This window comes from Somniosus microcephalus, chromosome 15 (assembly GCF_052327205.1).
Source record: "Somniosus microcephalus isolate GS21.2 chromosome 15, FLI_Smic_1.0, whole genome shotgun sequence".
NCBI classification, from domain to species: Eukaryota; Metazoa; Chordata; class Chondrichthyes; order Squaliformes; family Somniosidae; genus Somniosus; species Somniosus microcephalus.
The window spans coordinates 113,926,462-113,939,713 of NC_141001.1; the positions used below are offsets into that span (position 1 = coordinate 113,926,462).

The 13,252-nt window shown below is 50.8% G+C and overlaps 1 protein-coding gene across 3 annotated transcripts in view; it reads right to left on the minus strand.

The window, feature by feature from the left end:
* Window positions 1-10,853, minus strand: part of mapk8ip1b (mitogen-activated protein kinase 8 interacting protein 1b) — a 267,584-nt gene extending 256,731 nt beyond the window's left edge. Inside the window, exon 1 of one of the 3 annotated variants that reach the window (XM_086008309.1) lies at window positions 10,781-10,853. Coding sequence is in view for 1 of the 3 variants with exons in the window: in XM_086008305.1 (XP_085864431.1) it covers window positions 10,447-10,526 (80 nt within the window). In the remaining 2 variants the exon portion in view is untranslated. Of the gene's footprint in view, window positions 1-10,446; window positions 10,744-10,780 lie in introns of those variants that run through there. The other 2 variants (XM_086008305.1, XM_086008311.1) reach the window with 2 other exon arrangements.
* Between the last annotated feature and the right edge of the window lie 2,399 nt (window positions 10,854-13,252).

The following is a 13,252-nucleotide window of genomic DNA, read 5'->3' on the forward strand; positions in this document are numbered from 1 at the left end:
CTAGGTTCTTGTGCTCAAGTCTCTGGAGTGGGACTTGAACCCACAACCTTCTGATTCGAGGGGCGAGAGTGCGACCCAATGAGCCACGACTCAGACCTGACTATTTTAATACGTACAACCCGCCACTCACAAAATCCACAACGGATTGCGAGAACTTTTATTATCATTTGTCGGGTCCGAGTACAAACCCTTCATTTGACTGAAGCAGCGAGAACAACTCGATCTAAAATATCAAAATAAAGCTTGCGCGATTGGCTCACCACACAGCATTGTGTTGTGGGGAGCATCAGAATTCTAATTCCAGCTATTAAGTTCATCAGCTCTTCAAATAGCTAACAACGCATTCATATATCTATAATTTCAGGCTGTTTCGAACAGCAGCGCTGTCATTTAGATATCGCCCGCAGGCAAAAGTCACTGTTCCTATCACTGGAAGTGGAGTGGTGCGCCGATAACAACCTGGCCCTTAACATCAAGAAAACCAAAGAAATCATTGTGGACTTCAGGAAGTCTAAAGGCGGAAGTCACACCCCCATCCACATCAATGGGGCTGTGGTGGAAAGGGTGGACAGCTTTAAGTTCCTCGGAGTCCACATCACGGAAGACCTCTCCTGGTCCCTCAATACCTCCTCTCTGGTGAAGAAGGCCCAGCAGCGCCTATATTTCCTAAGGAGGCTGAAGGGATGTAACCTGTCACCCCTGATCCTCTCTAACTTTTACCGCTGCACAATAGAGAGCATCCTGACAAACTGTATCACAGTATGGTATGGCAGCTGTAGCTACTATGACCGGAAAGCCCTGCAGCGGGTAGTCAAAACTGCCCAACGCATTACCGGCACCCGGCTACCGACCATAGAGCACATATACCAGAAACGCTGTCTACGGAGGTCACGGTCCATCATCAAAGACCCTACCCACCCCAGCCACAGTCTGTTTGCCCTCCTGCCATCTGGGAGACGTTACAGATGCATTCGCACCCGTACAACCAGATTTAGGAACAGCTTCTTTCCCAGGGCTGTCATCCTACTGAACTCCACAAATAAACTCTAAAGCCTGCACATCTGCCAATGCACTTTATTATGGTTATGTTTATGTTAATATACTACAAGCCAAATGTATGTTGAATGTTTAAATGTCTTAATCTAAATGTACACTCTCGGGAGCCGCAAGCCTACATTTCGTTGTACTGCACTTGTGCACTAACAATGACAATAAAAGTTGATTTGATTTGATTTGATTTGATTTGGGATGGGATATCGCTAATGAATATTAAGTGCAGATTTTATTTGAAGTGTATAAATCCCAACTCAAACAAAAAATTGCAAACAACTAGCATCAGTCGTGGCTCAGTGAGTAGGCTGTGCTGCTCCGAGTCAGAAGGATTGTGGGTTCAAGCTCTCACTCCAGAGACTTGAGCACACAAATCTAGGCTGACACTCCCAGTGCAGTACTGAGGGAGAGTGCGGCACTGTCAGAGGTGCCGTTAATCTCAAGTGGATGCAAAAGATCACACGGCCACTATTTCGAAGAAGAGCAGGGGTGTTATCCCCGGTGTCCTGGGGCCAATATTTATTCCTCAACCAACCTCACTGAAAAACAGAGTAACTGGTCATTTATCACACTGCTGTTTGTGGGAGCTTACTGTGCGCAAATTGGCTGCCGCGTTTCCCACATTAAAACAGTGACTCCACTTCAAAAAGAAGCACTTCAATGGCTGTAAAACGCTTTGGGACGTTCGATGGTCGTGAAAAGTGCTATATAAATGCAAGTGCTTTCTTATAAATCTCACGATGTGATAATGAATCTGTACAAAGCACTGGTACAGACACGTAGTAACATAGAAGATAGGAGCAGGAGTAGGCCATTCGGCCCCTCAAGCCCGCTCCGCCATTCAATGAGATCATGGCTGATCATCCAAATTCAGTACCCTGTCCCTGCTTTCTCCCCATATCCCTTGATCCCTTTAGCCTTAAGAAATATATCTAACTCCTTCTTGAATATATTTAATGAATTGGCCTCAACTGCCTTCTGTGGTAGAGAATTCCACAGGTTCACCACTCTCTGGGTGAAGAAATTCCTCCTCATCTCTGTCCTAAATGGCTTACCCCTTATCCTTAGACTGTGACCCCTGGTTCTGGACTCCCCCGCCATCGGGAACATCCTTCCTGAATCTAGTCTGTCTAGTCCTGTTAGAATTTTATAAGTTTCAATGAAATCCCCTCTCATTCGTCTAAACTCCAGCGAATATAAGCCTAATCGACCCAATCTCTCCTCATACGTCATTCCTGCCATCCCAGGTATCAGTCTGGTGAATCTTTGCTGCACTCCCTCCATGGCAAGAACATCCCTCCTCAGATAAGGCGACCAAAACTGCACACAATACTCAAGGTGTGGTCTCACCAAGGCCCTGTACAACTGCAGCAAGACATCCTTGCTCATGTACTCGAATCCTCTCGCTATGAAGGCCAACACACCATTTGCCTTCTTAACCGCCTGCTGCACCTGCATGCTTACCTTCAGCGACTGGTGCACAAGGACACCCAGGTTTCATTGCACTTCCCCTTTGTGATGAAATATTCCATTCATCACTCATCAGTATTTCTCTGCCTGTGACTGTGGTTGGTTTCAGTTTCATTTCCATTGTATTGTACTGTGTGTAGGGCTCCGCCCATACCTGGCTCCTATGTAAGCTGGCCCAGCCTGCAGCACATCCAGTACGGCAGACCTCTGGATGGAAGATACATTCTCCTCTGTGTGTTACCTTCTAAGTCAATAAAAGCCTTGTTTTGTTTCGCTAACATCGAGTCTCGGATTTATTGAGGCACATCAATTTTATTGACTTAATTTTCAACACAATGGATCAACTCTTGAATCCCGAACGTTTGGATTTGGACCAGCATGCTTCGGACGCATCGGTACGCTTCGGACACTGGTTTATGTGTATGGAATTCTTCCTGGACAATTCCGCAGCCGTCAAAGACGCTACGGACGCTGCGAGTATGAAACTCGGAATTCTGCGGAATTGGGTAAGCCACCGGGTTTACCCCCTCATCCAAGACGCCGACACGTACCCGGCCGCCTGCGACATCTTAAAGGTGCATTACCAGCAGCCTACGAATGAGGTGTATGCTAGGCATCTGCTCGCTACTCGCGCACAGCGACCTGGGGAATCGGTGGAGGAGTTCCTAGGCACCCTGAAAACGCTTGGCAAAGACTGCAAGTGCCAAGATGTAAAAGCCGCAGTGTACACTGACGAGCTTGTTCGCGATGCCTTTATCACAGGCCTCAGCTCCACTTACATCCAGCAGAGACTGCTGGAAAAAACGGGATTGGACCTGAAACAGGCTGCGGACACAGCAAGATCCCTGGATGTGGCCCAGAGAAGCTCGGACGCCTACTCTTCAGCCCGCGCCATCCACGCCGCCACGTGTGCACCAAGGGCGCCGCCATCTTGGAAGGCATCTTCCCCGCCCGGCAGCCCGACACCGTCAGGGCCCCGCTCTCCCCCCAGAAGCCCTACGACAGCCGCGACGCGTCGGGGACCCAACTGCTACTTCTGCGGGCAGCCAAAGCACACCAGAAACCTGTGCCCGGCGAAAGGCACCACCTGCTTTAAGTGCGGTAAGAAGGGGCACTTCGGGAAGGTGTGCAGAGGGAACCCCGCCGGAAAACCCGCCACCGCCGCGTGTGCGCCGTGGGAGCGGCCATCTTGGACGCCATCTTGCCCGACCTCGTGGGGTCCGCCATCTTGTGAGCAGACAGCGCGGACGCCATCTTGTCTCGATCAGGGCCCTACAGTGACATCGGTCACAGTGGACCAGACCAGGCCGCACCCGCTATCCAAATCAATGGTGGACATCGAGGTAAACGGGTGCAGGGTTAAATGTTTAATTGACAGTGGAAGCACGGAGAGTTTTATCCACCCTGAACTGGTACAACAACTCTCCCTAAAGGTGGTCCCTACTCGGGGTACCATCTCTATGGCTGATAAAACCCAGACATCGACCATTATGGGTTACTGCACGGTACAATTGTCCGTTAACGGAACTGTATACGATAATTTTAAAGTATTAATCATGAAGAATCTATGTGCGAGCGTGATCTTGGGCCTGGATTTCCAGTGCTACCACCAAAGCATCACGCTCAATTACGGTGGGTCCCAGCCGCCCCTCACAGTGTGCGGTCTGGCTACCCTGAAGGTAAAGCCGCCTTCGCTATTCGCGAACCTTACCCCTAACTGCCGGCCAATAGCAACCAAAAGCAGGAGGTACAGCTGGGAGGACAGGCGGTTTATCGCGACCGAGGTAGACAGGCTCCTGAAAGAGCGCATTATTGAATGCAGCAATAGCCCGTGGCGCGCCCAAGTGGTGGTGGTAAGGGGTAGCGAGAAGAAACGGATGGTGATCGACTATAGCCAAACGATCAACAGGTACACCCAACTAGACGCCTACCCGCTACCCCGCATATCAGAAATGGTGAACCAAATTGCCCAATACCGGGTGTTCTCCACCATCGACCTCAAGTCAGCGTACCACCAGCTCCCTATCAGACCAGAGGACCGCCCGTACACCGCCTTCGAGGCGAACAGACGCCTCTACCAATTCCTCAGAGTCCCCTTTGGGGTGACGAATGGGGTCTCGGTCTTCCAGAGGGAGATGGACCGCATGGTCGATGACCACCACTTGCAGGCAACCTTCCCCTACCTCGACAACGTCACCATCTGCGGTCACAACCAGCAGGATCACGACTCGAACCTCGAGAGGTTCCTGAAAACCGCACAAAAGCTCAACCTCACCTACAACGAGGACAAGTGCGTTTACAACACCACGCGCCTCTGCATACTAGGCAGCGTGGTGGAGAATGGGGAAATCGGACCAGACCCCGACCGATTGCGCCCCCTACGGGAGCTGCCCCTGCCCAACACTCCCAAAGCCCTGAAAAGGTGCCTGGGGTTATTTTCTTATTATTCCCAATGGGTCCCCAACTACTCCGACAAAGCCCGCCCCCTCTTGAAAGCATCCTCTTTTCCGCTCTCTGCTGAGGCCCACGCCGCCTTCAAAAGCATTAAGCAGGATATTGAGCGGGCCACGCTACAGGCAGTGGACGAGAACACTCCCTTTCAAGTGGAAAGTGATGCGTCTGACTTTGCCTTGGCGGCCACCCTCAACCAGGCGGGGCGGCCCGTAGCTTTCTTCTCGAGGACCCTCCAAGGGCCCGAGATCAGACACTCCTCCGTAGAAAAGGAGGCCCAAGCCATCGTGGAGGCAGTGCGCCACTGGCGCCACTACCTAGCCGGCAAACGCTTCACCCTACTTACCGACCAGTGGTCGGTAGCGTTTATGTTCAATAATAAACAGAGGGGGAAGATTAAAAATGATAAGATTCTTAGGTGGCGGATCGAGCTCTCCACCTTCGATTATGACATCATTTACCGGCCAGGGGCCCTTAACGAATCCCCCGACGCCCTCTCACGAGGGATGTGTGCCAGCGCCACCGGGGATCGGCTACAGACCCTCCACAATGACCTCTGCCACCCAGGGGTCACGCGGCTGTTCCACTTCATAAAGTCCCGCAACTTACCCTACTCGATTGAGGAAGTTTGGTCCCTGACCAGGAACTGTCGCACTTGCGCTGAGTGCAAGCCTCGGTTCTACCGCCCAGATAGAGCCCACTTAATCAAAGCTACACGGCCCTTTGAGCGGCTCAGCTTAGATTTCAAGGGCCCCCTCCCGTCCGTCGACCGCAATGTTTACTTCCTGAACATTGTGGACGAATACTCTCGTTTCCCATTCGCCTTCCCCTGCCCAGACATGACCAGCGCCACGGTCATTAAATGCCTCAACAGCCTGTTCTGCCTGTTCGGTATGCCGAGCTACATCCATACGGATAGGGGGGCGTCCTTCATGAGTGAAGAGCTACGCTAGTACATGCTGTCCAGGGGGATCGCCACGAGCCGTACCACCAGCTACAACCCCCGGGGTAACGGTCAAGTGGGGCGAGAGAACGGGACAGTATGGAAAGCAGTCACTCTAGCTCTAAGGACCAAAGGCCTCCCTATCTCCCGCTGGCAGGAAGTCCTCCCAGATGTGCTCTATTCGATACGGTCGCTATTGTGTACTGCCACTAATGCCACGCCTCACGAGCGAATGTTTGTCTTTCCCCGGAAATCCACCTCAGGCGTATCCATGCCATCATGGCTCTCCACCCCAGGTCCGGTATTCGTGCGAAGGCATGTGAGGGGCCACAAGACGGACCCTCTCGTGGAGTCAGTGCACCTACTCCACACCAACCCCCAATACGCGTATGTCCGGCACGCCGACGGAAGGGAGGACACCGTGTCCATAAAAGACGTCGCCCTAGCCGGTAACGACAACAACCACGACAACAGCAGCAACAACGACCACAGCAACTCTTATCCACCCACTACTCTTTCATCACCCCCGGAAGAACATCGACCAACGGTACCCCCACCAACTACCCCTTCAACAACCCTGGCGGCACCCCCGGCAGAGACCCAGGAGGCCACCGGGGACACCCAGCCGACACCCGCGGCACCACAACAGCCACGTCGGTCGCAGAGGACTATCAAACCCCCGAACAGACTAAATCTATGGAAGGGGTGAATGTGATGAAATATTCCATTCATCACTCATCAGTATTTCTCTGCCTGTGACTGTGGTTGGTTTCAGTTTCATTTCCATTGTATTGTACTGTGTGTAGGGCTCCGCCCATACCTGGCTCCTATGTAAGCTGGCCCAGCCTGCAGCACATCCAGTACGGCAGACCTCTGGATGGAAGATACATTCTCCTCTGTGTGTTACCTTCTAAGTCAATAAAAGCCTTGTTTTGTTTCGCTAACATCGAGTCTCGGATTTATTGAGGCACATCACCCTTCTCCCAATCTATTGCCGTTCAGATAATAATCTGTCTTCCTGTTTTTGCCACCGAAGTGGATAACATCGCATTTATCCACATTATACTGCATCTGCCATGCATCTGCCCAATCACCCAACCTGTCCAGATCATACTGGAGTTTCTCTGCATCCTCCTCACAGCACACATGCCCACCCAGCTTTGTGTAGTCTGCAAACTTGGAGATATTACATCTAGTTCCCTTGTCTAGATCATTTATATATATTGTGAATGAATAGCTGGGGTCCTAGCACCGATCCCTGCGGTACCCCACTAGTCACTGCCTGCCACTCGGAAAAACACCCGTTTATTCCAACTCTTTGCTTCCTGTCTGCCAACCAGTTCTCTATCCAAGACAGTACCTTACCCCCAATCCCATGTGCTTTAACTTTACACGCTAATCTCTTATGCGGGACCTTATCGAAAGCCTTCTGAAAGTCCAAATACACCACATCCACTGGTTCTCCCTTATCTATTCTACCAGTTACATCCTCAAATAATTCCAGTAGATTTGTCAAGCACGATTTACCTTTTGTAAATCCATGTTGACTTTGTCCGATCCTGTCGCTGTTTTCCAAGTTTTGTGGAACACAGCAACAGGAGGAGGCCATTCAGCCAGATCATGGCTGATCTGCGACCTAACTCCATATTACCCGCCTTTGCCCCATACCCCTTAATACTTTTGGTTAACAAAAATCTATCAATCTCTGATTTAAAATTAACAACTGATCTAGCATCAACTGTTGTTGGCAGAAGAGAGTTCCAAACTTCTACCGCCCTGTGTGTGTAGAAGTGCTTCCTAACTTCACTCCTGGAATACTGTGTACGATTCTAGTTGCCTGTTACAGCCAGGATACCAGGCCAATGTTTCACAAACTGGCCTAAATGAATTTCTCGTGTGGAAAGATCTACGACAGGATTGAACAGATATTTGAAGGAGTGGACAAGTGAGGCAGGGAGGGCGGGGGTGAGGGGGTTTAGTGTTTGGGATTGGCCAAGTGCCCCTGTTCAATCCTAAATGACTACTGGTCTCTTGAGCATCCCCGATTTCCATCGCTCCACCATTGGCGGCCTTGCCTTCAGCTGCCTGGGCCCTAAGCTCTGGAATATCCCCCCCTAAACCTCTCTACCTCTCTCTCCTCCTTTAAGACATTCCTTAAAACCTACCTCTTTGACCAAGTTTTTGGCCACCAGCCTTAATATCTCCTTATGCGGCTCGGTGTCAGACCCTGTGCAGCACCTTGGGACATTTTACTACGTTAAAGACGCTATATAAATACAAGTTGTTGTTGTGGTACAGAATTTTAAAAAAATGAATTCTGGGGGTGTGGGAGTCAATGGCAGGGGCGGCATTTACATCCCATCCCTAGTTGCCCCGGAGAAGGTGCAAGTAATGGTTTTGATAGAACTGAGTGTCTTGCTAGGCCACTTCAGAGGCCAGGTAAAAGTCAACCAGGTTGGTATAGGACTGGAGTCACATACAGGCCAGACCGGGTAAGGACGCTAGGTTTCCTGCCCTAAAGGACATTAGGGAAGGAAACCTGCCGTCCATACCCAGTCTGGTCAATCCCACACCAATCTGGTTGACTCTTAACTCTTAATAAAACAGCCTTATTGTTAATGATGATCCTGGACATTGATTTCTGGTTTTCATAGAAAAATTACAGGGAATGACAAAATGCACTTTCCAAAATATCAGCAGAAATCCCTTGGAAACTACAACAACTTGCATTTATACGGTGTCTTTAACATAGTAAAACATCCCACGGCGCTTCACAGGAGCGTACATCGGACAAAATTCGACACGACCCGCAGAAGGAGGTATCAGGGCAGGTGACCAAAAGCTTGGTCAAAGAGGTAGGTTTTAAGAAGCCTCTTAAAAAGGAGAGGTGGAGAGGTTTAGGCAGGGAATTCCAGAGCTTAGGGCCCAGGCAGCTGAAGGCACGGCCGGCAATGCTGGAGCGATTAAAATCAGGGATGTGCAAGAGGCCAGAATTGGAGGAGCGCAGAGATCTCAGGGGGGTTGTAGGGCTGGAGGAATAAAAAAACAATCTGTGTAATAAAAATGCGATTTGACTTAAACCAGTCAACCTGTGGTCCCAATTGCTAATGGGCGAACTAGTGGAATATGATTTAACACCACCCCACACACAAATAAATCCCACTGGTTTAAAAATTCTGGGAAAATCCCATAGTTCCCAGATAATAAGGGAATTTAACTGTTTTAAGTCTCCATAAACCACAGACCTAAAATCATAAAGGGACAGAATGGCAGGTGATTTCCCCCAAAAAACACCAGTAAAAAAAAGCCTTAACATCCCATAAAAGATCAGAACACATCTCATGCAGGCACGGCAGATGTTTAACAAAGAATATTCACATTTCTATAGCGCCTTTCATGTCCAACCAACATCCCAAATCACTTTACAGCCAATGAAGTATTTTTTGAAGTGTGGTCATTGTTGTAATGTAGGAAACGCGGCAGCCAACCTGTGCACAGCAAGCTCCCACAAACAGCGATGTGATAAATGAGATCATCTATTTTACTGATGTCGATTGAGGAATAAATATTGGCCCAGGACATCCTCTGCTCTTCTTTGAAATAGTGCCATGGGATTTTTACAGCCACTTGAGGGGGCCCTGTCGGCATCTCCGACAGTGCAGCACTCCCTCAGTACTGGCAGCCGAGATTCATGCGTTCAAGTCTCTGGAGTGGGACTTGAACCCACAACCTTCTGACTCAGAGGCGAGTGTGCTGCCCACTGAGCCACAGCTGACACAGAAGCAAACAGCTTAACAAACACTGCAAGGTTTTAATTTCACAACAGATACTTTGTTTTCCGGGACTTGTCCTGCTTATGAGTTGAGCCTCAATATTTAGCATGTTTTAATAATATATACACACACACAAGGCACACAAATATATGTGTAGCTCGCTCGCCAGCCCAATACGACCGTCACAATTCCAGATAATGCGAAATTGAAAATGACAGCTTAATTTAAAAAAAGCTTAATTAAAAAAAACCTGGCAGTATCAAAACGGGTTTGCATTTTTTTTTAATGTTACAATTTCCACACCAATGCAATTCCCGAAAATGTTTTAATTTTATGAAATCGACATTTAATTTTTTAAAAGCCCCCCCCCCCTTCACACACATTCGCCTCCCTGGTTCATTCCACTGGGAACTGTTCACGCCCTGAAACAATTCCCTGCAAATGACACGGTTTGAGCAAATTTCTTGCAAAACATAAAAAAATAATGTCCAAATAATGGAATGAAACCCCCCTCCCCATTGCCAGCAGTGTGCAGGCAAAAAAAAAACAATATCCATTGCAAGCTCAGTGTCCCGGTGTCTGATGCAGGCAGGCGTGGATCTCCTAGCAATTTCATCCCCTTCCTTTTAATGCTTTAATCTTTTAGCTTCCTCCTTTCCTTCTTCCCTGGCTCGCCACATTGTTTTTTGCACCACATATCGCAACAGAGCAAAAACAAATGCCCCCCTCAGCTTTCTCCCCTGCAAGTCTCCGGGTTACCTGAAATTGGAAGGGGAGGTGATGTGAAGCCCCAGGAAGGGGGAGGCAGCCGGTGACTTCAGTGGCTCTGTATCCGCCATTCTCTAAGCCATATCCTGAAGAGATGCTGAGGTCCCCTTGCACTACGTCAGGCTGGCCGGCTTGCGATGCAAAGCGAGCAGAATCAGCCCAGTTTATACATCATCGTCTCATCTATCATCATCTAACTATCACTGCAAGAAGGTTCAGCCAGTCCCATCAGCTGGTTTGTTATTGTTGGTACAACAGACCCTTCCCCAAACCGTCCACCATCACCACACCACTCCCCCCACCCCAACCCCAACGTCCCACCCACCTTCCTTCCTGTAACTGGAGGGTTTGCAGGCAGAAGCTCTGGTGATGTGTTGCACCGTGATACGACGTGATGGAGTCACATCAGCCAAATAGTTGTTGGAACAGCTTCCTTCACCTCCCCTCCCACCCACCCATTCTTACAGCTGCTGGGATCCATTCAGACCCAGGCACCTGGGGGGGGGGGCAGTTCCCGACCCCTCTAGGATTGTCCTGAAGTCTCCGAGGGGGAAAAATTCGGTATCACCCATTTTGGGGCGCTAATGTCGGCCGGGCGCAAAGTTTAGCGCCCGGTGCTAATTATCGCCTCCGACTGCAAACATTTGCCTCTATCGCCCCTGGAGGTGATTTGAGCGCTAAATCAGGCGCTACACACCTCTCTTAAGGCGCTAACGTCAGGGAGCGAGGCGCTACCTCAGAACGCTACCGAAGCTCAGGCGATGCCAGTAACCATGGAAACCAGACAGACTCGTGCCGTCCATTTCTGAAAGGGGAGGGGCCATCTTGCTGGCCAGCCACACCCTTGCTCATTGCAGCCTTGAACCTTGGCCTGGAGAGACCTCGAAAGCAATTGTGTTGGAAGCACTAATGGATAGGCCCAGGGAAAGAGCTCGGCGCTTAGGAACCTCAAAAGTGGTGCTGAGGACCAAAACTCCTTAGGATAGCGTTAAATCTCTCCGGACGTCTCTCTCCCTCTCAGCCTGCGTGTCCCAAAAATGTTGCCGACAAGAAAAGGCAGGAAGCGTCTGCCTTTAAATAGCGTTCCCCCAACCCCTTCCCGACTTGAAAACGTTCCCCTCAACCTGTCGTTCCTAGCAGCAGGCGCTAAGGCAAGTGGCGTGACTCAATATCGGGTTCAGGCGCTACCGGGGCGTTGCACGCTTGACTGATGTCACTATCTGCGGGCGCAGGAGATCGTGGCGGTAGTGTTTAGCGCTGCCACAAAATGTCTGGTCGCTAAAATTGCCACGCTCAGGCGCTAAGTTCCTAGCATCCAATAATGCCCACCCCGAGGCGCTAATGGGAGGCGCTAACCAACCGATTTTTTCCCCCCAAGAATTTAAGATTCACCAGGAAAGATTGGATATAGTCATGGGGGAAAAATTCGGGCACTAACGGGAGGCGCAAAGCAACTAGTGTCTGGGCCCGGTGCCTCCAACACCTCCCACGAAATTCAGCTGGAGGTTAGCGGCGGCGGTAACCATTAGCAATCCGCCGCACTGCACCGCTGGCGATGATGTCATCAGCGTACGCAGCGTCCCATTTGCGCCCCGGCCACGATCTTCGGTAGCGCCCCCTGACTTACATAGAAACATAGAAACATAGAAGATAGGAGCAGGAGTAGGCCATTCGGCCCTTCGAGCCTGCTCCGCCATTCAACGAGATCATGGCTGATCATCCAAACCCTAGCACCCGGTCCCTACACCGACAGCCATCCCACCGAAGCCCTATCCCCGTAGCCCCACGTATTTAATCCCCCCTAACACTAAGGGTCAATTTTTATCATGGCCAATCAACCTAACCTGCACATTTTTGGACTGTGGGAGGAAACCGGAGCACCCGGAGAAAACCCACGCAAACACGGGGAGAATGCGCAAACTCCACACAGACAGTCACCCGAGGCCAGATTTGAACCCGGGTCCCTGGCGCTGTGAGGCAACAGTGCTAACCACTATGCCACCGTGCTGGACTCTATGTCCAACGGGGTCAGGGGGGGCCTACCTGCGGCCGGGTCGGCGCTAATTAAAGGCGAGGTGCCGGACGGCCATTTTTGTTGCTGGCCACCTGCCAGCACCTGCCCACTTTGCCGTCCCAAGCCTTCTGTGGAGCCCCCCCCCCCCCCCGCGGAGTGCCGGCTGCGCTCCGTGAGCCCGGCATTTTACTTGAGTGCCGGGCTCTTTTGCCGGCACTCTGATCCCTGGTGGCCCAGCTGGGCCCTGGGTCGCGCTGCGTAAGGCCCCTCCCCTTTAAGAAGGGGAGGAAGGCCTGCAGTACTGCAGCGCGATATTCACTCAAAGCTCCCCAAGAGGGAAGTGGGGCACTTCCAGTAACACCCTGCTTCCTTCTTAGGGCGCTACCATTCAATTTCGGCCGCAGAGGCGCTAAAAGTAGTGCCCCGGTGGAGTTAACACCACAAAGGGGGCGGAACTCAATTTTTCCCCCATAGAGTCATAGTCATAGAGTCTTAACAGTGCAGAAGGAGGCCATTCGGCCCATCGAGTCCATGCCTGCTCTCTGTAGAGCAATCCAGTCAGTCCCATTCCCCCGCTCTATCCCCGTAGCCCTGCAGGTTTATTTCCCTCAAGTGCCTATCCAGTCTCCCCTTGAAAACATTGAGTGTCTCCGCTTCCACCACTTCCGTCGGCAGCGAGTTCCAGGTCCTCGCCACTCGCTGCGTAAAACAGTTTTTCCTCACAGCCCCCTTGTATCTCTTGCCCAAAACCTTTCATCTGTGTCCACCAGTCCTTGTACCATC